Here is a 24,225-nt window from a genome sequence, read left to right as displayed (position 1 = left end):
TAAACAAATAGTAATAACTGGACGGTTTTAGTAATGCGCCAATAATCATTATGAACAAAAATGACGTGTATGTCACACAGTCATTTTGTGACAATTGGATTTTCTAGATTAATCATCGTCCTTTTGTATTTATTCAGATTCATTATTGAGCCCCATAGCTGACACGAGTTTTGCAATAACTTCATCATCCAAATATACATGCTGAGACACTGTCAAGTGGTAGTTTCTGACACACACACACACATAAGCCGGCGCGGGTATGACGGGGACGACCGCGTTAGGACAAGACACATTACAGTATGTTCAAATCCCACTGCGTCACTAATTCTGAGTCATCCACATCTTCAGATAAATTCTTATTTTTTTATGGTTCGCGTTGTAAGGTGACACTTGGTACGTGACTGCAACACAAGAATCTTTTACTTCAAATGTTTCATTTGAAGTAAAATAAATTCATTCAATTAAGTCTTACTTCATAGACAATCACAAATTATTCTAAAATATGTTTAGTATATTGTGAAACACTTTCAATATTACTGCTGTATGCAGGTAATGTCATTGTGGTACATACTAGGGTGTGCTGTAGGTTTAATTGATAATTTTGACAAAAATAAGACTCCAAAGTAATCCACTGGCTTTATGGTTCAGAGGTATCACTGGTTGGCAATGAGGAAAAAATTCTCACCTTTACTGTACTGAAAGTACAATACTTCATGTAAATTTTTATATGGAGTAGCCATTTGTCTTGTTATCTAGAATGCAGTGAGTCTGAGTCTCAGGTGCACTGATGGAGCACTGTCATGTTTATGAGCAAGGATCCTGAGCCTGGATTGTTCCAGTAAAATGGCAGACTGTGCGAATGACTGCTGTGTAGTACATGGTTTCAAGTGGAGTCACCACTGAGACAAAAACATGCTCCCTGGATTGAACTTTAGTACGTTTCAGTGGAATTTATTAAAGTTACTTTATTCCTCTATCCATACAATTCAGAGCTTCTTACAAATACACACATATATATTATTTATTATTCAATTACCATAGGAAAAAAAAGTGAGCGGCAATGTGCTGCATAAAGTGCAAGAAACAGTTACATCAGAATTATATTGACTTACAGAGTGCAAATCAAAGTAAAACAAGTACAATATTTTACATCACATTTCCTCACAGCAGTTTCAAAATGTGAAATGTTTATTCAGCATACTGTCTGAAACAAAGTATAATGTCCTGAATGAATGATGTATCAGATGTTATTCTGACATGCTAGGGGAGGCTTGAGAAATGTTTCGGGATTGGGTTTATTGTTACAACCTTCACCATTGATTCAGGTAACTATACACAGTTGAGAATAAGAATGAATTTGATACATCATGATGATGGACACAGACACTGTACACTTTTTACAATCCAAACACATACGTATTTCTCATATACAATATGTGTTCCATTACCTAAACAGGTTTAATGACCTTTGGGAATTTGTCTTTATGAATATGGTTTTTATTTGTGTACTGGTAGGGCATGTCAAACCTAGTAATCTTTTAGGGCTAGACCTTTGTATGGCTGATTTTTTTTTTTTTTTTTTTGCTGTGAAGAGTGAAACAGGATATTTTTCAATTTCATGGCGTTGTCTGAAAAACCCTATCAAGGCATTCTTTTCTGTGGAAACAATGTATAATCATGGTAAAACAGAGGAACCATGGTAAAATGAAATGTCCTCATAACCTGAGGAGCTTTCACTAGCACCAACAATCACCACTGACGCTGAAGTGACAGAAAGCAGCACATCATGATGGTATGATAGCTTTTTAAGACAACGACCCATGAAGTAACCATTATGATGACTGTTCAGTGGAACCAAGTGAGGTAATAGGTCAGATCTATACAAACTATACAAAGTAAAACTATACACCACTTTAAGAGCTGTTCATGTGGGATAAACCCCCCCAGCTGACCAGTAAAGGTCGCAGTAAACCACAGGAAAAGTGGTGTGGTTCATCAACCCATTCTGAAGGTATCACTCACTCTCTGTATAGGGAATATGTGTAGAAAAATAAGAAATTACATTGCTGTGATTCTTCAGGAAAAGGTTGGAAACAAGGCAGGGCCAGTGTGTCTTCCTTGCTGGTGGCAGCCCTCGTGTTCACAGTCTTCTTGTCATCTTGTGCGCTGGTTGCATGCCATTGGGTTCGGCGCGTTGGGCCACAGGGATGGGAGAAGGTCTTTGCCAGAGTGGATCATGGTAAAAGCCCACCTGCGCCTCCCTTGGGTTCTGTGTGAGTGAACAGAGCTCCCTGTCTCACCGTAACAGGCTTCTCATGCTGTACATGGCAGTCAGCGTGGTTAACACATTTTTATATTTATACATGTTTTTTTAAATATACAGTCTTTTTTTTGGGATACTCTTTATGTGATTGGACCATTCTGGGACACACACAGGGATTATCAAATAGACCGACACCTATAGTGGTGGGTAACAATGAGCAGGAAAGAGGGGTCTGTTGTGCTGCGTTAGGCCGTGTCCCGGAGTCAGGGTCCAGATACTGCCACCTTGTTAGTGCGGGCTGGGGCCATAGGGCTGACAGGTCCGGATCTGTCTGCATTTGGGTGGGAGGGTGAGCAGCGCTGAGGCGTCTGGGCTGCACAGTGTCAGCCCCCGCAAGAGGGGCAGGAGCCCCTGTCCTTAATATAAAACCTCAAAACATGTCCCTCATCACATGTAAAACAAAGGAGTTCACACTTTCTGCCCCTTTCCAGTGCCTGAATGTGAGTGTGAACATGGGAGCAGTGGAAGTGATGATGTGCAGGTGCTGGACACCAGGGGGTGCTGCAGGGTACGGCTGTACCGGGCACTAGGCCTTGATGTCAGAGAAGCTGGTATAGGTCTCGCTGCAGCTAGACGAGGTACTCAGGTTGCCAGATCCGCTGCACTCTAAACCACAGACACAAGCAAATCAGGTTAAAGTGTGTTCAGAGACAGCAATGATAATATGTTTACACTAGCTGCTAATGCTATAATAATGTCCATGACAGAGCAGGTCAGGTGGCCAAAGAGAGAGGTGCAGAGAGACAGACAGGACAGCACTTGGATAGCACAGGCAAACACACAGGCATTTACCTGAGCTGGTTAGGGACTGGGAAGACATGGACTGTCCAATCAGAGTCAGCAGGTTTGCAGCCGCGACCCACCCCTCCTTGCTGGTTTTGAGGTTGCGCACAAACCTGCGCCAGAGACCACAGCACAAACCTTTAGCTTACGCTTGAACACATACTTTCAACACCACAGACACTGCTGAAATTCTACAGCTATTTATTGACTGGAAAGACAGGAATCGTACATTAAAAAGTATCACAATGTGTTTTGGATTCTGTTATCTAGTGGCTGATGCAGTGGCGTCATTAGATCCAATCATTCAGGGCTATAGCCCCGAATATTTTAAGCCTAGCTCCGAATATTTTCGCCCTGAAAAAGGAGTTGTTTATAAGACTGTGTAACAGAGCAGAACTCGACTTGCAGCGTCCGAAGGTGTGATAATGTTTATTTATTATAAAGGTAGATATAACCTCCCCAACCTACTGATGCCGATTTCCCTTCAAAAAAAGACAAGCCCCAGGCAAACTTGACTTAGCCCCTGATCTTTTCAATAGCTAGAAATGCCCCTGGGCTGATATATGTGTAGTGTGTCCACTTAGTTTCTAGGCTGTCTAGTCAGGTTAGCACAAGTGAACTTGTGGTAGGGCTTGAATGGTGTAATGCACACACTCACTGGTCTGGGAGTGTTGTTAACTTGGTCTGACACTGTTGCTCATTCAACTTGAATGGATACACTTCTGCTCTTTTGTGCTGGAAGTTGCTCTGGATGAGAGCATCTGCTAAATGAACATAATGTACTATATATAATGTAAAAACCACTTTAAAATCTTTTTAAAACTGAATTCAGAATACATGGCCATGGCCATGCATTTGCCAATTCCGCATGTAGAACACTGGTTTTTCAGCAGGAAGCACCATTTACACCTCAGACCAATACTGAGGTAGCAGGCCAGGCCAGAGGGGCCCTGGGGAGCCAGCTGCACCCACTCAGACACGGTGGTTTCATGGAGTTTCAGGGTGGGGCTCACCACTGTCCGTCGTCTCCCTCCTTGATCAGCTGTACAACATCACCGCTCTTGACTGATAGGTCCTGCGGCCCTCCCTTCTCATAGTCGGCCATCACCGTGTACTTCCCTGGAGACTGAGGGGGAGTAGAGGGGAAATCAGGTCATTGACCTGCTGGCAATATAGATCCCTGTAAGCAGAACATGTGGAGCAGTAGCCTACCCAAATGTGTAGTGTAGGATATTTAGGCTACTGTCTCAGTCTGGAAAGAATCACCCCATTTCATAGAGCGATAGATGGACAGACCACACACTGCCCAGCTCACCAGTTTCTTGCCTCCCTCATCCTCAGGGTCAGAGTTCAGGGGGTCCTCAGCACTGGAATATCCATCGTTCTCTTCAGAGGCGTCCAATGAAAGGGAGGCTTTGGCCCAGCCTGGTGGTGGAGGGGGTGGGGTTAGTGCAGGTTATACATGGTTCCATGAGAAAGGGAGGGCCAGAGGGGCATGAACCTGGAAGGAGGAGTAGATTCCACACCCACACACACCTGCCTACCCCAGGCCCTCTGGAGTACCAGTTTGAATCCTTCCCCACCCCTGAACACAGTAGAGGAGGATCACCCATCTGTGCCTGCTCTACCACTGTGTGACCCATGGTAGGCGTGGCTCTGCATGCTGTTTCATGCAGTGAGCAGAGCTGCAGTTGTGGCAGAGGGGTTGCAGGGTTTGGCTCATGTGGTCAGGATGATGCATTGTGGGAAATGTGGGGTGGGGTGGGGTGAGGGCACTTGTCACAGCAGATTAAAGGACAAGAGTGTGACACCAGGTGCTGCAGCACCTCCAGGCTATCCTGCCATTGCCAAAACCATGAAATAGGACCAGGCCAAGAACCTGGCCACAGAACCACACAGAAGATTCAGTGTCAGAGACCAAGAACTGGGAGTTAGAACAGGGGCAGTTACCACCACACACCAAGTTGCTTATTAAAAGTCAAACAAGAGCCCTATTCACACAGGAATAGCTTTCCTAACGTCCCTGAGGTATTTATTAACTTTGACTCTCCTCAGTTAGCATAGTTCCATGTGAGTTCACCAGCCAGGAGAGATTTCTGACATTTTCCCATACCGTTTCACTGGCCATTTACCACCTGTTTTTTGTGGTGCATTTTGGGAAATAAAGGGGTTTTAGATTGTTTACTCTGAAAACAGCTCCATAATATGCATAGTAGCTCCATTACACTTAAAACTATGTAAAGGAATGTTGTGTAAATATATAATCAATTTTTTTTAAAAAGTTGAAAGCATTTTAAAATGCTATCTTTGTGTATCTAAGTATATCAATGCCCAGCTGCTTAAATGAACATTAAATAATTTCATATTATGCAAGCCTGTAAACAGCTCTAGCCACAGTCTGGATGTGTTAGTGCTGGGGTGTCATGTGATTGAAAGATATGTGGTTGAATCGATTTTGCCTTGCCAAAGGCACGCCCACTTGTGTAAAAATGTAATCCAGGCGTGGGAGGTTCCCAATGGGAAAATATCAGGTAAAATACCCTGGAGATGTCAGGAACAGTGCTTCCGTGTGAACAGAGCTAAACAGCACTCAAAAAACAAGGAACTCATGCAACCCAAAGGAGTTAAATCCCCCTAACAGTGATGGCCAGACACAAAAATGTTCCTCCTCTGATTTTAATATCATTTGTGATGTTGTGCAGAATATGGAAAAGTGATGACTGATGAGTTTATCTTCTACTGTACTGATGGCAGTGAATTTGATGCTCTGTGGCAGTGACGTGTATTCAAATGAACAGACAGATGTATATTACCAAATAACCAAATTAACATAATGAATCTTTTGCAATAAAGTGTACACAATCATGTTTTTTTTCATATTTTTAACTGATTCCGGTATCCCAGGAGAAATGTTTTTTTGTGTTGTGTATTTTGCCATAATTTCTCATTTACAAACGCACCAAAATGTGAGATTCTCTGGGAAATCGGATCACCCCTCACCATGTGCCTGGGTTCTTTTGTACAAAGCAGAAGAGGTTAGGAAGTCAATGTTCACCCACACAATGCAGTGTTTTTTTTTTTTACCTCTCCTCTTAGCCTGCAACAGGCTAGAGGTGCTGAGCCATCTGACCCTGCTGAGGGTAATATGGGGACCTGGGTCTGGAGGAGAAGCAGCAGTCAGTGTCAGCACCGTCAGGCCTGGTCCCACTCCCAAAGCCTTCTACACTCCAGTAACCCTGCTCAGTGTCACCTCAGAGACTGCTACGTGTGGCGTCTGACAGGCGCCTGTTTACTGAACCACAGTGTTTACATGGACATGTTTGGGTGGATCTCAGTCTGTTAAAGGTTTTTATATATGTCTGTGGTTTGTGTGTAAAACTCTTTGGGCTTGAGTGGATGTATGAAATGCAAAGGATAGTGCTCTGAAGCACAGTGATTTAGTATGGTGTAATTATGATTTTAAAACATGACTAAGTATAACTAAATGAAATCTCCCAGTAACTTCATTGCTATTCTTTTAAAGGAAGGTTATGCCCCTGTACTTGGTGATTTAACTGAATCACACATTTTGAAAGAGATATTAAGGAAATGTAACATTTAGAATGGTAAAAAGGGTACACAAATTCTCCAAGAGATGAGAGAAGACGATGCTTGACTGTACTGTGATTATATTTCACACATACTGCATATGTCTTTGGAACACAATAACACCATCAAAATGCGCCCATGTTTATAAACTTGATGATGACCAAACTGAGGCGAATAACATCTGAGGTGAAAATGCACACATGAATGGTTAATCAAAGTGACAAAAAGGGGTCTTATGGGAAACAGTACCTCTAAGGCCAAATGGAGTTGGGTCACTCTTAATCTCATGACGTTTGGTTTTGTGGTCGGGGCTAGTGGGAGATCCTGGCAGCGGTGTGAGAACAGGAGGAGGAAGAGGAAGAAGAGACAGCAAGGTGAAACGAAGATGAAGAGAGGAAAAGACCAGCACAACTTCTTCAGCTGAGAATGGTAACTAAATAAAACTGACTGTCCTGACTGAAAGCAACATCACACACCACTAAAATTCTGGAGGATACTAAAGAACGATTACCAATGGGGGCAGCCCAACAAGGCTAAAGCTGAAACTATGAACTATTTGCTGTGGTGTCTAAGATCATGCATCTAGCTCCATCATATCTACACTATACAGTAGTCTATGGCTAACTGCTTGGTACCTGGTGGAGAGAGGAGCACCATGGGTAATGTTAGGCTCTTTACATCAGAAGGTACAAGTTCTGCAGAGGGAAGCATGCCACATTTGCCCTGAGGTTAATCTGGTTGAACTGCACCCTATAACTTTATATCAAATATTGACTCTCAAATCATTGTTCTCATTGATTTATCATCTGACTCAATACCCAAGGTAAATAAGATAAGATAAGATAAACCTGGGCACAGCACTGGAATCGGTTCGTAATGTTCCTCTGACAAAGGTGCGTTATACGGTAAAGCGGCACCTAGTGGTCGCGCTTTACCTTTCTGGCTCTTGAGGTTGCTGAAACCCTGCAGGGTAAAGCGCTTTTTAGCCACGGCTGCTCTCTCTGTGGTGGGGCTGATGACTGCCTCGTCTAAGGCAGAGGACAGAGAGAGAGCAAGAGAGAGCGAGGGGAAGAGGAAAAAAGTGAGAGAAAAAGAGGGAAAAACACAGGTGGACAGAGAAAAGATAAAAGCTGTGATTAGTCCCCGTGTGACAGGAGGAAGGAGGAGGAGAAAGGCAGCTGAGAGGGACAGCTGTCTGACAGTATGTCAGGCCAGATTGCCAGGCTGGGGATTAGCATCAGGGTAGAGTCAGACTACGCAAACACCATCACCAACACAGGAGGGATAAAAAAGGCGAATCCCAAACTCACACCAAAGAGAAGAAACGGGCGCTGCTCGATTCCTAACTCAGCAGTGTGGCTTAGTGATAAGGAGCAGGGTGTGTAGCCCAAAGGTTACCAGTTCAATAGGTGCGGTGCTGCTGTTGTACTTCAAAAGGTACTTAACCTGAACTGCTTCAGTAAAACATCCAGCTGCATAAGAAGGATGAAAGGTTAGCTGTGTTTGTCCCCTGTGTTAAGGGCATCTGCTAACCAAATGAGGTAGTGCAGTTGTTTGAGTTTCCAGGCCTCAATTTTACACCCTCGGCATGTAAGGCGCACTCAGCTCCTGAGGTAGCAGCGCACCCCGCACATGCCCCCATCTGAGGGGTGCTCACCTTTGCCTTTGTCTGCTGACTTTGGCGATGGGGAGGAGTTAGCATCAGGGCTGGGAGGCTCCGCCTTCTTCTCCTCCCCCTTCTTTGTGTTCTTCTGGTTGTTTTTCAAGGGACTGCGGAGGAAAGGTTAATGGGCTCATCAGATAGTTTATTTTGGAATTTGTTCACAGATAGTAGTGTGTGGTAATGTGCTATATGAACACCTCTCTTCACACTGGAAATAAAGACTTTTAGTGGTTGTTGAAATTAGCTGTTGTGATTACTGTATGAATGTGTGGAGGTCTGCAGATCAAATCAAACCAGATAGTACACAGGTTTCTGGCATGGATGCTGGCAGAAGTGATAAACAATGACGCAGAAGGTAATGCTGAATCAAAACTACACACATGTAGAAGTGCGCACACACACAACCACACACACTAGGGTAGGGGTTGACAAAATTTCTTTTGGTCCCTAGTGGGTCAAGCAAGAAATATTTCTGTTTGCTCCAGTGTGCAATGTCTAATGTTAAATTAGTACTGGAAGCTTACCTGAGGCTGACAGGTGCAGGGTTGGCAGGTGGAAACTGGAACACCTGATCTGACACCCTCTGCTGGCTGGCTTCTGCAATTGACATTAGAGGAACTTTGTGATCCATAGGGTAATCAAACAAAAATAAATACAAATTTGAGTGTTCTACTGTGTATTACACAATATCCACATCCACAATAAATTAATATACAAAACAATAAGTGAAGTATTCAGGTGCTATTCTTATTTCCTGAGATAAATATTATTTAATTTGCCTTCAAAATGATTTTAAATTTGGAGATTGGGGTCAAAGAGTGTGTAGGGGGGAAGGGGTGATTGTTGAAATTGCAGATCACTGTTCCCAGAACAGTTCTGAGTGTGGCGTCTAGTTTCCCCCTTCTGATATGATGTGAACCCAGCACAAGTGAATAAATCCATAAAGGACTGAGTCTATTGTGTATGAGTATGCTGTGGCATTGTAGACTTAAGTGACACCTGCTGTTAATCAACAAAGAAATCCTGTGTTACCATGTCTGCAGAAACTGATATTGAATCAAGCTGTTTTGTTCTACTTTATTAGTGCAGTGTCACAAAAATAGACCTAAGTGTATTTACTAAAGAAATTAGAATAGACTTTGAGATTCGATGCCATTGTTTATGCCCCTCTTATGTCTTACCTCTGCAGGCCTTCAGCTGGCCAGTCAGAACCTTCCGGATCTCATTTACCCACGCCGTCTTGATCTCAGGTGTCGGGGCCTGAATACGGAAAAACATATTTCATCCCATGAACATCTTTTTTTTCCCCCATTGTCAGAAAATGGTCCCACTAGTGCTATGAATAATAACCAGAGCCCATCTGATCAGTAGATTTTTGTTTAGTTGTCTGTACAGAGTGAACTGTCACCCACCTGCACGATGTACACCTCCTCTCTGGAGTTGCACCAGATCTCAAACTTCTTGTTGTCACCCTTTGCGTTCTCTGTGATGCCCACTGCGCTCATCTGCATGAGAGAGAGAGAAGAGAAAGGATCATTATGAGACGCTGAAGGAGAGTTTAACCTTTTTATTATATGAGGTGGGGTAAAATAAGAACCAAGGGTCTTTTTCTAAAATGACCCCCAGGGGTTTTAGTTATTTGGAGAAAAGGAATTATTTAGTCAATTAACGCAGGGGGGTAGATGGCCAGACTGAAAGAGCCTGGTTGGGAATTTAGCCAGGGCACGGGAGAACTGGATGCTCTTTGCATTGAGTGCCACAAGAAGACCACAGATCTCTGTGAGAAATAATACTCTCTGCAATCTGCTGCTGCCCTTTGCTGCCTCACTGACTCTTCATTTATGCCATTACAGTGATAAATACAATACAATGAGTTGCCCAAGACAGTCTGTGATGCTTAGCACTCACACACTACCCTAAAACAGCTCAGCTACTCCTGTTCATGAAGGTTTAGAATCTTTCTCAAGGGTACAACAGCACAACTAGCGCAGATATTGCTAAAACCCATTTCCTTGACCACTCTGTCAGACCTGTGACCTGTGACCTGTAACCTACGACCCGTGACCTGGGCGCTGCACGACGGCCCAGCGGACTCACGCTGAGCGAGTGCTTGAAGCTGTAGGAGGGGGCCTTCTCGTAGCCCTCGCCGTTCTCCTCGCGCCGCTTGCAGAAGAGCAGTGCCTTCTCGTGCAAGAACAGGTGCCGCTGCATGGGCTTGAAGCGCGCCAGGTCCTTGACCTTTGCATGCCCCTTCTTGTGCTCCGTCCACACACTGAAGGAGCCCTGCATCAGCAGCCGGCCCAGGTCGCTCAGGTTGCCCTGGTGGGGGTTAGAGTTCAGATGCCTCTAAGGTCACAAGTCATTACAAGTGTTAGTTAAGCAGGCAGCGCTGGATCGTTTAGACAATTTACAGTACAATAATTCCCATATAATGGAGCAGATTTGGATACATGTGTAACATACTAATGATGAAAAATGATAGTCCTTTATCTGGAGAAACGACTCCTTATAAAGTACGGTTTGGTTCAGCTCTGTCTCAGAAGTGAGATTAAAGGGCTTCTGGCCCCTCCAGTCCTCTCACCTCGTATCCAGTGATGGCGATGAGGTGCATGGAGTCGTTGACGGCCTTCAGGATGCCCAGGATGGAGGACAGTGCCTCCTGCAGGTCATCTGCCCCCTCGCAGTTCCTGCTGTATTTAAGCAGCTCCTGGAAGGGGAGAAACAGCACGCACACACACACACACACACACACACACACACACACATATACACACATATACACACGCACACAAGCACTCATAAAGTTACTCATAATACATTAAACATTTGAATGCTATTTAATATGATTTTCTGTGAAAAAGGTAAGATAGTGAGGCAGACTGACAGACTCACCTTGAGTAAGAGCTGGTACTTTGTTATTCTCTGCACTGGTTTCAGCAGGTAGGAGTCCAAACCCAGTTTGTGCTCCAGCTTTTTTTGACACTCCTGCATTAACAAAAATATATATTCAGGACACAAGTCTGCTGAAGTCATTGTAAGACCTCCCTCACACAGCTCTCAGGTGAGGGTAGATAGGGGATTAACTAGGGAAAGAAGAGAGAAGAAGGTGTGGTTGGAGAGGGGGTGTGGTTAGAGAAGGGGGTGTGGCTGGATAGGGAGGTGTGGTTGGAGAGGGGGTGTGGTTAGAAAGGGAGGGTGGTCGTACATTGTAAGGTGTGTTTAGAGAGGATAGGTTTAGTCAGAGATGTCTGGGTGTGGACAGAGAGAGGAGGTGTGGACAGAGGGGGGAGGCTGGTCAGAGACGGGGCTTTACTTGGAAGAAGGAACAGTCGGAGCATTGCCTCCATAGACTCTCAGAGCGAGGTTTATTCTGGCAGTATTTCTCATAGATCTGCAGATCAGTCATCTGAGAGAGATGCAGAGGGAAACAGTCAGTTACACTGAGGCCTGGAGTTCAACACAAGCCATATCTACATCACTATATTCACCCTGAAAACTCATCCCAGGTCAGACTAATATATGCTGCAGACAAAAATGAGAAAACACAAAACGCAACATACACAGTAAATCCCTATCATTTAGCAGACACTCCTATTCAGTATGCCTTACATAGGTGACAATTCAATCAATTTATTCAGCTGAATAGTTACGAAGGCAATTGTGGGTTCAGTACCTTGGCCAAGTGTACAACAGCAGTGCCCCAGCAGGGAATCAAGCCAGCAACCTTTTGGTTATGAGCCCTACATCTTACCACTATGCCACACTGCTGCCCAAAAAACTAACATGTGCCAAATGTTAAAGCAGTTTATTTACATTGAGTTACTTATCAGCAACTTACATTGGACAGCAGTGCCTCAGATCGGCAACCTTTGGGTTACAGGCCTGGCACCTTACTACTGCACTTTTTGTTACAAAAACCATGTAGAAACAAATTGGGATGAATAGATAAGTGCAGTTTAGTTTCCTGAAGCTCACCCTCTCCAGGAAACAGCGGCCCACGAGCTCAGGACACTCTGTGTAGGCCTCCAGCTCCCTGAGGAAGGTACTGAGGTGGAGAGAGGGAGAGATAGGGGAAGTCAGTGCGCACAGAAACACACAGTGCTCATCTCAAACTTGCTCCACAACATCACAGGCAATGTGAGAATCGGAGAGTAACACATACATCCTGTGTTCCAACTCTTTGGCATGCCTTTTGGGGTTTTCAGGCGTCTGTTCAGTCTCTGATCATTGAGCAGCTAACTGGTTCCTTTATTGTTATATGGTCTTGGAGAGACCTCACCTCTTGTGGAACTGGTAGATCTCTGCCATGTTCCCAAACAGGACATCCTTCTTGTTCTGCAGGGTGCTGGGGATGAGGTGTGCCATGGCAGGGTTGTCCATCTCTGCCCCGTAGCCCTGGAACACAGGTGGCAGGGGCAGAGATTGGTGTGATCCTACAGTTGTATTTTACCCTGTACTGAGTGGCAAAGGCACTTAACTGATGGAATGTTTTTCTATGATTATCGTTATCAGATAAGCACCACAGGACTACAATGACCACTGCTACCACAGGGAGAGAATGTAACTGAATGGAACAGCATATTGGGATAGTGTTAAGGTGGTGAATTATAAAAAGACGTATTCAATGGCAGGTAGCAACACTGACACCACTGACGCTAATCATGTGATTCTTATTTATGACAGGATGGTGGAGTTCCAGTCGCTATTTATAACTGGCCATGAAATATATCTGGACTGACAGATTGCTTGATTTTCATCAATGTATACTTTTGTGCAGACCTGAGTATGAGGAAGATGAAATTTTAGCCCCTCTGAGCAGAGACAGTATGTGTGTGTGTGTGTGTGTGTGTGTGTGTGTGTGTGTGTGTGTGTGTATGTGTGTGTGTGTGTTTGTGTTGGGGGGAGAGTAGTGACACTGTTATATATATCTGTGTGTATGGTTGGGGAATTGCTGTTATTTCTGGTTGTTGAAAACAAGAAGCAATTTGCAGTTGTCAGCTTTCTTGCTTAGTGTGGTGGTGCCCTCTGCTGGTTACACAAGAGCTCAGCGGATGCTAGGATTTAAGTGAGCAATCTCAGGGGATAGTGTTGAGGAGATGACAGATCCAGTACTAATGACCTTATAGGTGCAATTGCTTAACAATGTCAGAAACAGGGGTATAGCTTCCAATGTATGCAATATAGAGCCAGACATCTTGTTACTTCAGAATCCTTGATCATACTTTAACCAGGGTAACTTTGCTGAATGGGTAAAGGCTTTATGAATTCGTGAGTTCAGAAATGGTTTCCTCTAGTGGCTAGGAGGGCCAGTGCGGCTCTACACACCTGCAGGACGCAGAGCAGCTCCTCTACGTAAGCCCTCTCCGTCTCCAGGAGCTCGTTCATCACATGTCTGAGGGCACAGGCGGTGACAGAAACAGCTCAGAACATGCATACTTACAAAGCTTCCCATCAGCCATCACTCCAGTTGTCCTCCTCCTGACCCCGCCCACTTATCGAACAACCCCACCCCAAATCGAACAGGTCCTGAGTTCCATTCCATTTGAAAACTGAGAAGTTAAAGTAAGAGTTAACAACTGCACCACATAGTCCACAGCAACTTAGATCTAGCACAGGGTCTCATTATGTATACATGTAATGTGATACAATGCACCCAGCCACTTCCCCTTCATAGAAAGTTAGAAAATGTTCTCTATGTACCACAGATTATCTGTTACCTGTAACTCCAAAAAATAGCATAGATGAGTGAGGGCCCCTGAGTTAAATGTAGGTAAATGCACATTGTTGACTGCCTGTGTGTAAGCATTTGTTACCTGTGCACCTGATGTAATGGAGTTTCTCCTGATCTTCTGTTATAGAGGTGTCAGTGGTTTCTGCTGCAGTCATGTCAGATTTGAAAGGAGCCTAACCCCTTCAGCTAATCATGGATCCTAATAGCATGGACTCCCCGCATCAGGTCATTTCATGCACTTATGATTAAAAAAGCACATGTGTATTTTAGCGTGTGTGTTTTGGCTGAGCAGCTGTATCGCACTCTGACCTGCCTGACCCCTGACCCCCTGACCCCTGACCTCACCGTCTCAGCACAGCCAGGTTCTCCTCTTCCTCGGAGAGTGATGCATGTCTGCTACTGCTCTGGATGTTGATGTCGGCCTGAGGATTCAGAGAGAGGAACTGCCGTTAAGGCCAGCACTAGGGCTCACAAGCCATGAAACCTCCCCCCAGTGACTCACAGCACCACTGGCATAAGGATGAGGACACGAGAGAAGCATGGAGCAGGGGTTAGGGATCTGTGCTTACTTTTCTGCAGGTCACCCCATTCACTGAGTCTCCATTGGTGCATGTTTTCTCTGGTCCCAGGTGGACTGAAAGAAATGGGGAGAAAAAAAAGCGTGTTATGCGTCTGCAAAGAAATAATACAGCATTTCTACAAGAGTGTATCTATTAAACTAGAGCCTTTTTAAAATGGGCTGACAGGGTTTATATGGTTTCTGAGCTGAGAGCGTGTGTCATTGATGATGCCATCGATTGCGTTGTCATTGCAGCAGCAACTCTTGCAATTACCAGCATCTACCACTAGAGGGAAACAAACACCACGTCAAAGTGAATCGCCAGTGTGAGGCTGGTCAGAGGAAGTGGGTGACATCACCGCTGTGGAGGTTTGCAGTCTGCGGCACTGCAGTGTGAGGAGGTGGGGCTGGGGCTCACCGGGGGATGACAGGGGTGACTTGATGGCCTCAGGCCGGGGGGCCACGGGCTGGACAGGTCGGGTCTGCTTGGCCGCCAACTTCTTCAGGCTGACCCTGCGCTTCTCGAACATCTCTTGCATGGACACCTGCTTCTGGAACACCCTCTCCACATGCTCCTGCCGCGGCCAATGAGGACACACCTTGGGGTCAGCTAGTCATAGCGCTACACACCCCAGAGCCCAATAATGCAGAACAGACCGAAATGCAACACCTACACTCTCCCTATGCTGGGAAACTATCCCCTCTCCAAATAACTTACCAACACCATGGAATTATGGAGAACACATTTCAGCACATATGCAATGTAGCTCAAAAGATGGGAGAACTAAACAGACTGACCAGGGAAGTGGTACTATATGTGAACATTATCTTATATAGTTACATTACATGATTGTCATTTAGAAGATGCTCTTATCCAGAGCAACGTACATAGGTTACAATTCTTTCTTGCTATCCATTTGTATAAGTAAGTAACCTGCTGAAGAGTACAACAGCAGCGCAAAATGGGACCAGCAGCCTGTGGATTATGAGCCCTGCTCCTTACTACGACACACACAGCTGCCGTACTACACCACACTGTTGTCCTCATACAGCGCCAGTTCCCTGACGAGTCAACTCTCTCTACCCCTCTTTGTCTCGTTCCCTTCCTTTCCCTCCCTCCCCCACTCATTGACTCCCTCTTCTGACGCGAGCCTCACCCTAAACTCGGCATTGAGCACGGAGTCGTACTCCCTCCAGATGGAGTTGAGGTCCGTTAGCTTGTTGTGCTGCCCAGCTGTCTCCAGGTAGCGTTCTATTTCCTGCAGGGCAGACTCCGCCCCCTCCTGTGATTGGCACTTGTCCACAGGTTGGGACGCCAGCAGGTAGATGCCATCCTCACACCACTTAGCAGCCTGGGGAGATGAGAGGCATCAGAACATCATGGCTGAGGGCCTGAAAACTGAGTGAAACAGGCAATCATCTACAGAGGATATCCCCCTTCTATGGTCTGTCTCATTCGTGGTTCCTTTTATACTCGAGATATTTTCCAAAGGAGGCACCTTACTATCTGTGACTGTAATAGACCAATACCCAGTCGCCATTAACAAGGATGTTTTACACACTCTGACTATTTCTACTGTTTAAAGTTTCGGTGTCTTTTGTAGCTTATAGCTTATGTAACTTGACAATCATTGCACCAAAACAGAGGCTGAAAAGCACTGTTGCTGCCTTTTGAAGATCAAGCACAGAGATACTGGTTCCGCTCTGTGTGGCTCAAGAGCAATCTGTTCCAGACAAAATGGAGTGTGTGAAGGAAGGTTTCCCAGAGACAGTTCCATCAGGCATGAATCATACATGAGGGTTAAATTTAAACACAGACGATATTAATATTCATAACTGAGTGAATGGCGAGCAGAATGGCTGAGAGTGAATGGATAGTGTTTGTAGCCAGTGTTGTAAATCACACATCACTTACCCCTGCTGCTCAGTAGCAATCAATGTCAGGGATTGATTCCCCAGCAGTTTCACTGACTGTTAAGACGCAAGCAGCACATGACAGACAGTATGTGCACTTGTGTGTGTCTCTGTGTGTCTGCATGTCTCTGTGATTATGTGTGTGTGCATGTGTGAGTGTGTGTGTGTGTGTGTGTGTGTGTGTGCGTGAGTGATTGAATGTGAGTACGTGAGTGTGTGTGTGTGTGTGTGTGTGAGTGAATGTGAGTAGTAAGGGTGTGTGTGCGTGTGTGTGTGTGTGTGTGTGTGTGTGTGTGTGTGAGTATATGTGAGACAGTATGTGCACTTGTGTGTGTCTCTGTGTGTCTGCATGTCTCTGTGATTATGTGTGTGTGCATGTGTGAGTGTGTGTGTGTGTGTGTGTGCGTGAGTGATTGAATGTGAGTACGTGAGTGTGTGTGTGTGTGTGTGTGTGTGTACTGGAAGTGTGCGGGCCTTGCGTGGGCAGTGGGCGTGGTCACCTTCTCCAGACTCTGCTGCAGCTCCATGGCCTTGAGCAGGTGTGCCTTCCTGGCCTTCATGGCGGCCGTCAGGTCCTCACTGGCGGCGCGCAGCTCGCTGCACTTGGGCAGGATGGAGTCCACGGCATAGTGGGCACTCTCGATGAGGCGGTCGCCCTCGCAGGCCAGCGCCTGGGCCCGGTCCAGGACGTCCTGGTCGAGCAGGGAGAACACACACCTCAGCCACCCCATCTCTTTAAAGCATCACAGGCAACAAACTGGATAATGCACAGCAATATCTTCTAAAAACATCAAACCAGAAGGGTATCAGCTTTCACGTGGGACAACTGCACCCATGAGCAAGCTGCTTACGAGGTGCCAGCCATTCAAATGAATTCAGCAATATTATGTCATTATTGTAACAGTGACATTTTTGCTAATTTAATTTCAGTAATGGGAGGAGTCCATTTAATCGTGTTCCCTTATAGAGTGTCTTGCAAAAGTATTCAAATCCCTGACCAATTCTCACATTTTACTGAATTACACATGATGCATTGACATTTTGTTCCGTGATATTTTATTTAAAAACACTGAAACTCAAAATTAATTATTTTAAAGTGACATTCATTTATGTTAGAAAATATTGTATATTGTTTATTAACATTAATATGTTTACAGCTGAGATGTCTTACAATAGCAAATGCTGTTATATATAAAAAAAAACACCTGAGAGTCCAGTGCAGAGCATCCCCCCCCCCTTTATTTCTGATTGGACAGGAACTGACGCTATAGCTGCAGAGCCATCTAGCAGTCTGAGCAAGTCTCTCTCCCTCCCTCACCCTCCTCTCTCGCTTTCCCTCTCTCACCATCTCTCCTCTTCCTTTTCCCTCCTCTCCCTCTGTCTCCCTCTACCCCTCTCTAACCCTCATTCCCTCTCCCCCCCTTGCCCTCTTCTCTCACTCTCTCTCTGTCTCTTGCTCTCACTCTCCCTCCCACATCCTCCTCCCTCTCTTCCTCTCTCTCTCCCTCTACCTCTCTCTAGCCCTCCCTTCCTCTCTTCCCCTACCCCTCTCTTACCCTCCCACTCTCTCTCCCCTTCCAGCTACTGCAGTCCCTCTCATTTCAATGACACCGCAGCAGACTGTTAATGGAGAGGATCTGAATCAAAGGCTGTCTCTGCAGGCAGGTTCACTATTAATTCCAATTTAATGGATTCCAAGCACAAATACAGCAACACATGTGCATTCCACCCATTATTAGGCACAAATGTACCATAAATGAAGGATGTAAAATTGGATGTAAAATTGGTCAACTATACAATTTCTCTCTCTCTCTCTCTGTATATATATATATATATATATATATATATATATATATATATATATATATATGTGTATATCCTTCCTGAAAGCCCCGTATGATGCTCTTCTCTCCCAGCTTGTCTGGTGTTTAATGAAAGAGTGGTGACAGCCTTCCCATGAGTCCTATTACATGTGACCTCTCTTGACCTCTTTCACTGTCAACACCAGCTGCACAAATGGGAAGTGAGTTCAAAGGGTATCCATCTCTGACACGTCCAGGTCTCTGGTTAGCAAAAAGAAACATGTGCCTCTCCAGATGGACTGCAGTGTTTATGCAAACAGGAATAATCTGAAGTGTTAAGCCTTGCTAATGCTGTCAGTAGAAGAGGGGAATGCGTCCTGTAGGGGGAGCCCTTACTCCCCGCCCATCCTGTGAATGCAGAATCAGGACATGTCACTATGGCACCGTTAGTATGTCAATCACTGTGTGTGCCTTGCTGAGAGCGATATTGTTATCTGACAGACTGGTGAGAAATCATCAGGTTTGACTGGACTACAGATACGAATCACAGAACAATAAAAACTTTAATATTTCAGCACTCAATGAAAACTTTTCTGAAGACCCACTGTATGTAGTAATATGTACCATAAAAAGGATCATAACTGAAATATGCCAAATGCACTGGCAAAGGAGTATGGCTGGTGACCTGGTGTAACCACGTCGAGATGTCAGTATTGTGTCATAGTGCAGTGACATCATTCAGAGCCAATGAATGTTTGTGAAGGGTGGGCTCTTACGCAGGTCCTCTCCTCATGATACATCAGGTCTCTCAGGATGTGCTCGGCATGGGCAGGGTTGATGCCCACCTCAGAGAAGACTGACAGGCGCTCAGCAGCCAGGTCCAGCTGAGCCCTCACCTGGAAGAGCAACGTGACAGGTGAACTGAGTACAGGCGTGTGACCTTGAATGCACACACACACACACACACACACACACACACAAACACACAAACGCACACACGTCATCACATACTCACACACACTCACACACACACACGTCATCACATACACATACACGTGAGTGCAGGCCTACACATTTAACACTTTCACTCACACACATACACGTAAACAAACACACACTCACATAAACACCACATACAAGGATGTTCTCCCACTGAGAGGAAGTAAAACCACTGCAGCTCTTCCACCCCTATAGCTCCCCATGTTGCTGAGTGTCTGTCTGTCCGTACCCCCCACACACTCACCTCCCGGAAGGTGTGCTCAAAGTGACGCAGCTGCAAGCACTGCTCTAGCTTAGTCTGGTGCCGCTCCCAGAATTCATCAAACGCTGTCTCTGTCTCATCCAGCTGTGACAGCAGCCTGTGGACACCACCAAGGGAGGAAGGGGGAGGGAGAGAGAGATACGAGGGCAATGAAGGAAAAGAAAGGGAACAAGAGAGAGAATGAGAGGATGGTAGGGAGACTGTTTTTAGCAGACTGGATCTCAATGGAAGAGGCAGGATGGAACATAGAGTCTTTATTTTCAAAACACATAACTAGAATTATATGTTTCACCACATATGGTAGTTTTGTATTTTTGTTATTTTACACCACCATGCTTGCTTCATGCATGCAGTTTACATGGAGTTCAATCACTAAACCATAGAAGAGGGCTGTGGAGAGCATGCATTTTTCAGCAACCCAGAAACGGAGCTGGGAGATCAATTCTTGTGCATTGTTTTCCATTGATCAAACACTAAGCGTGCAGTGATGCAACATGTGACTACCTACTACTGATACCCATCTCAGCAAACTGATGGACATCCTACACCTCGAAACTCCACCCTTGCTGTTGTGTGGAGACTATTCCTGGTTTCTGTAACTTAATGCTTTACGAGACAGGTAAACATCTCAGGCCACACCTGCTGGCCCTCGGCAGACTCACAGGTAAACGTGACAATTCTGTCTCTGTGGCTGCGGGGGGCCCAAATCTATGCTTGCAGAGTTTTTGTCCCCCTCCAAAACTGTCTCTGTGAAATGAAACCCTCCATCACAGAGTGAAACAAGGAAGAGGCTCTGGCATTTATAAAGAAGAATAACAGGACGGGTGCTTTTGGGCTCCAGTTTCATCCTGTAGCGCATGAGAAAGTGATGGGGTCAAAGGTTAACTCAGCCAAGAAAGGGTAATGTCTTCCTCTCTGGCGCCAGTGAGCAGGTGGTTATATAAGCCATCCAGCGGCACTCTCTGTGTTATGAAACCCTTTGCCGTTTTGCCCGTTTGCTCGTTCCCACAATCTCATCCTGCTGATGTGATGCCTGCCACCCTAAATCGCCCCGGCTGCCATCTCTGAGGGATGGAGCGGGCATCGGCGGCCGTGTCCGACATTGGGCTCCTAACAGCATGCAACAGCGCCAAGTCTCATCACAGTCATGGCCCTGAGAGATAGGATGGACCTTTGGTTTCGGGAGTCAACAAAAATGACTGCAAACGCGGCAAGAAAAGTTTGCACAAAGGCAGTGGCTGCATTAGAGTTAGGCCTAAAGGCTACGTGCCTGTGCCTTGTGCTGTTCTGTTCTGCTGGCGTGTTAGTACACCCTCCACCCATTAGCTTACACTAGCTAATGTAAATAATCATAAATTAAGTGGTAATGTTTTTGGATATTACATAGCCATGAAACTGGACTGGAGGTATTCAGGTGAAGTAATCCAAGCCTTGTCTTATGTAGCTGTGGAAAGCCAGAACTCTCATCCTGACAGCGTTCTAAGTGCTGTTCACAGCAGCGTCACCTCTGTACGGTGGCCAGGTTCTCCAGCTCATCCTGGTTCATGGTATAGTCCGGGTCCTTCACCAGTGGCTCATTGATGCTCTCCAGGAGCCGGTGCCCCTGGTTCAGGGCTATTCTAAGATCCTCCTGAAGAGAGAGAGGGAAAGAAAGAGAGAGAAAGAGAGAGAGAGAGAGAGAGAGAGAGAGAGAGAGAGAATTAGAGAGAGGGAGAGGGAGAATGAGAGAGGGAAACATGCAGACAGTACACTGTCACTGTCAGCTCTGCAGAATCCAGAGTGCATCAGTGCTGATTTGTCTCTGTGACAGTGTGAGTGGCTGGAGGAAGCTAGACTAAGAACAGTGTCACTGTCAGTTCTGCAGAATCCATACTGTGTCAGTGTGTGTTCATGCACCTTCATCTTGTCCCTCTTCTCCATATGAATTCCCAGAAGGTTGGTGGTGGCCTGGACATCGTTGGGGAGCTCTGTTTCAGCCAGCTCTGTCCCAAAGGACTGAAGAGTTTGTGCAGTCTTCTTTACCATGAGAGCAAAGCCTTCAATAGCCTGTAAACAACACATATACATTTCAAATAGGTGTATGTGTTTAATGAAATGGAAACAGATCCATATCAATAAAAGGACTAATTTCTTCTTCTTTGTCTCTACACACCCTAATATTACCTAACATACTACTTACTTACTTACTTACTTATATACTGCCTGTGTAATTAAATAGAAGGAAGTTCCCTTCTGCCCTCTCACAGAACCTGCTGTTATGAACATGTGCAGTTTTGTCGGGCTCCGGCCTGGTTCTGCTGGTACTCACAGTGCGGTGTGAGATCCACTTCTCGTGGCAGTACTCCTGCGTTCCGCCCAGCTCCTGGGTCAGCTGGGTCCTGTCGATGTAGCTGTGGAGCTCCGTGACGGAGCTCAGCATTATCACCTGGGGGTGGTCGGGAGGGGCGGGGGGGATTGAGCGAGCAGCACAGGTGAAAAACATTGGCCAGACTTAACACAGCGCCTACGTAATGTGACATCACAGCAAGCCGGCAAGCTGCCATTCTGTCAACCCTCACAGCTCTCCCTCACATCTGCAGCTGTCTCAGAACACTGTGTTCCAGAATCAGCACTGACCTGCCAGGCAGATATACATCTAGACTCTGTGCATCTGTCTGAAATGTGCTGCAGGAGTTTTTAAGTGTGGGGCAAGGAACTCACAGGTGGGGCAATGCCACTCCACCCCTGCGGAGGGTACTTAGCGGTAATTGCCTCAGTAAAAATCCAGATGCTGAAACAGATAAAAAGGCTGTCTGGTTTGCCTGGAATAAGGGCATCGTCTACAGAAATAAATAATGCAAATGATCCTCTCTTCTAATAGAGATGAATTTCAGCCATTAACTGGATGAATGCACAGCAACACTGAAGACTATCATTAGGAATTTGGGAATGTTAATTTCTCCAGTTAACCATGTAAGAACAACATGGGAGGAACATATACTGTATAAAATTACATGATATATCTGCATTCCTATAACATGTTTTCTTTGTATGGTCAATTTGACTTTTTTCTTGAGACGTGTTTATTTATTTGTTCGTTTCCATATCCTTCTGAAAAAAAAACATAAGAAGGAAGTTTCCTTTGTCATGCTCTGACAAAGAAAGATATGAAGTCTGTTGCCCACAGATTTGAGGGGGTTTTTCCATTTCTCTGAGTGACAGGGCACAACCAATGACGTAGCCTCGGAAGCAACTTACCGGCACCTTCATTTTAAATTCATCCCTGTTGAACTTGAAGAAGATGTCCGACAGAGTCCGCTGGAGCAGCGTGGTGGGGCGCAGCACCAGAACCAGCTGCAGATTCCCTGGGAATGAGCCCTGCCCAACACACAGAAACAGCCAATCAGAACATTGCCACCTGCAGACACAACCAACCATGACTTAGCATGGACAGACACAACCACCTAAGCAACCCTGTGGTGTGTTAAGTGGACGGCAACACAAAGTGATTCCTGGATGTAAACCCCTCACATAAGTATACAGGGACATGAATGACTAGTTCAGCACTGTTCAATCAGAGCTGTTCCCTGCAAAATTTGCTCCAATCACAGTCTCATTTAGCACGTGTCACTCTTCTATCACAGTGTGAGGCGTGAAGGACAAAGGATGCCCAGAGCATGGCTGTGACAAATGTATTTCATACCACACATTAACCTTAACAGAGCCATCAGGCCATCAACATCAGCACTCAAACCTAACATACACAATAATATCAAACAGAATTCTAAGCAGCCTCCTGAAACTTCCCACTATCCCCTGCAGACAAAGAGTTAGTACATGCTTGGGTCAACAGCGTGATTTGATTCACGTAAATATCCATGAATCTTTCAAAATGGATACACACACAGAACAGCTCATTGATGTTCTCAAATCATGGCAGTTTATGTCATTTACAACTATATCTGATTTTTAAATTTTGTAATCAAAGATTTTGATTTAATTAAATTCAACATTGCCACATAGGTCTTGAATGCATTCTGACAGTTGACTTTATTTACAAGTTGCTCTTCTATCTATCACTCTACAGTATCCACAGAAAAATAAATCTTGAACAAAAAATAGCTGGTTAGCCATATAATCCTTTAGTGCCATCCATGATGATAATTGACTTTTACACTCTTTCAGTAAATGCCCAGATGTCAGGTCACCTTATATAACGCAAAGTCAAACACAAGAGTAAACCAGTCTCGACACAGATATGTGATTAAGTTGGCCATTTGATTCAACATTATTTGTCTAATCAATACTCATAAGCGTGGAGGCTCTCTTTCCCCTGCTCCTGGCTCCTCTGCTGAGCAAACAGAGGCCTCTGGGGCACAGGAGGCCATCCATCAGAGTGAGGGCTCATCGTGTTTGTCAGACACCATGCCCACACGAGAGATGGGCAGGCGGTGAGTGATGTGTGGTCAGGAGCGCTCAGAGAGGCCCGTTGGGAGGCCTTTAGAGGAAAGAGACCTGCTGCTAATTCAGATACCCAGATGCTGAAAACATGGCCAAAAATATATATATGGTGCCAGCCCACAGAGGTTTTGAAAAAAAAATGGTAAAGCTGTTTAAATTTA

General features: G+C 45.3%; 1 protein-coding gene across 4 annotated transcripts in view; it reads right to left on the bottom strand.

The window, feature by feature from the left end:
* Positions 1–1,060: 1,060 nt before the first annotated feature.
* Positions 1,061–24,225, bottom strand: part of LOC118788827 (guanine nucleotide exchange factor DBS-like) — a 68,586-nt gene continuing 45,421 nt past the window's right edge. For all 4 annotated transcript variants that reach the window (XM_036544937.1, XM_036544936.1, XM_036544938.1 and 1 more), the window contains exons 5-32: positions 22,862–22,981; positions 21,933–22,049; positions 21,521–21,670; positions 21,130–21,254; positions 19,607–19,721; positions 19,140–19,259; positions 17,062–17,253; positions 15,805–15,999; positions 15,066–15,222; positions 14,658–14,722; positions 14,434–14,510; positions 13,683–13,749; positions 12,637–12,752; positions 12,333–12,402; positions 11,671–11,763; positions 11,250–11,342; positions 10,939–11,064; positions 10,455–10,676; positions 9,770–9,862; positions 9,539–9,617; positions 8,882–8,954; positions 8,352–8,464; positions 7,630–7,722; positions 6,944–7,018; positions 4,422–4,531; positions 4,120–4,232; positions 3,116–3,219; positions 1,061–2,929 (exon numbers count right to left, since the gene is read on the bottom strand). In XM_036544937.1, coding sequence (XP_036400830.1) covers positions 2,850–2,929; positions 3,116–3,219; positions 4,120–4,232; positions 4,422–4,531; positions 6,944–7,018; positions 7,630–7,722; positions 8,352–8,464; positions 8,882–8,954; positions 9,539–9,617; positions 9,770–9,862; positions 10,455–10,676; positions 10,939–11,064; positions 11,250–11,342; positions 11,671–11,763; positions 12,333–12,402; positions 12,637–12,752; positions 13,683–13,749; positions 14,434–14,510; positions 14,658–14,722; positions 15,066–15,222; positions 15,805–15,999; positions 17,062–17,253; positions 19,140–19,259; positions 19,607–19,721; positions 21,130–21,254; positions 21,521–21,670; positions 21,933–22,049; positions 22,862–22,981 — 3,153 coding nt within the window. In that variant the 3' untranslated portion in view covers positions 1,061–2,849. The remainder of the gene's footprint in view (positions 2,930–3,115; positions 3,220–4,119; positions 4,233–4,421; positions 4,532–6,943; positions 7,019–7,629; positions 7,723–8,351; positions 8,465–8,881; positions 8,955–9,538; positions 9,618–9,769; positions 9,863–10,454; positions 10,677–10,938; positions 11,065–11,249; positions 11,343–11,670; positions 11,764–12,332; positions 12,403–12,636; positions 12,753–13,682; positions 13,750–14,433; positions 14,511–14,657; positions 14,723–15,065; positions 15,223–15,804; positions 16,000–17,061; positions 17,254–19,139; positions 19,260–19,606; positions 19,722–21,129; positions 21,255–21,520; positions 21,671–21,932; positions 22,050–22,861; positions 22,982–24,225) is intronic.

Source organism: Megalops cyprinoides, chromosome 14 (genome assembly GCF_013368585.1).
Source record: "Megalops cyprinoides isolate fMegCyp1 chromosome 14, fMegCyp1.pri, whole genome shotgun sequence".
Taxonomy (NCBI): domain Eukaryota; kingdom Metazoa; phylum Chordata; class Actinopteri; order Elopiformes; family Megalopidae; genus Megalops; species Megalops cyprinoides.
Note: the sequence above shows the minus strand (reverse complement) of the source record. Positions and strands in the feature narration are given on the sequence as shown.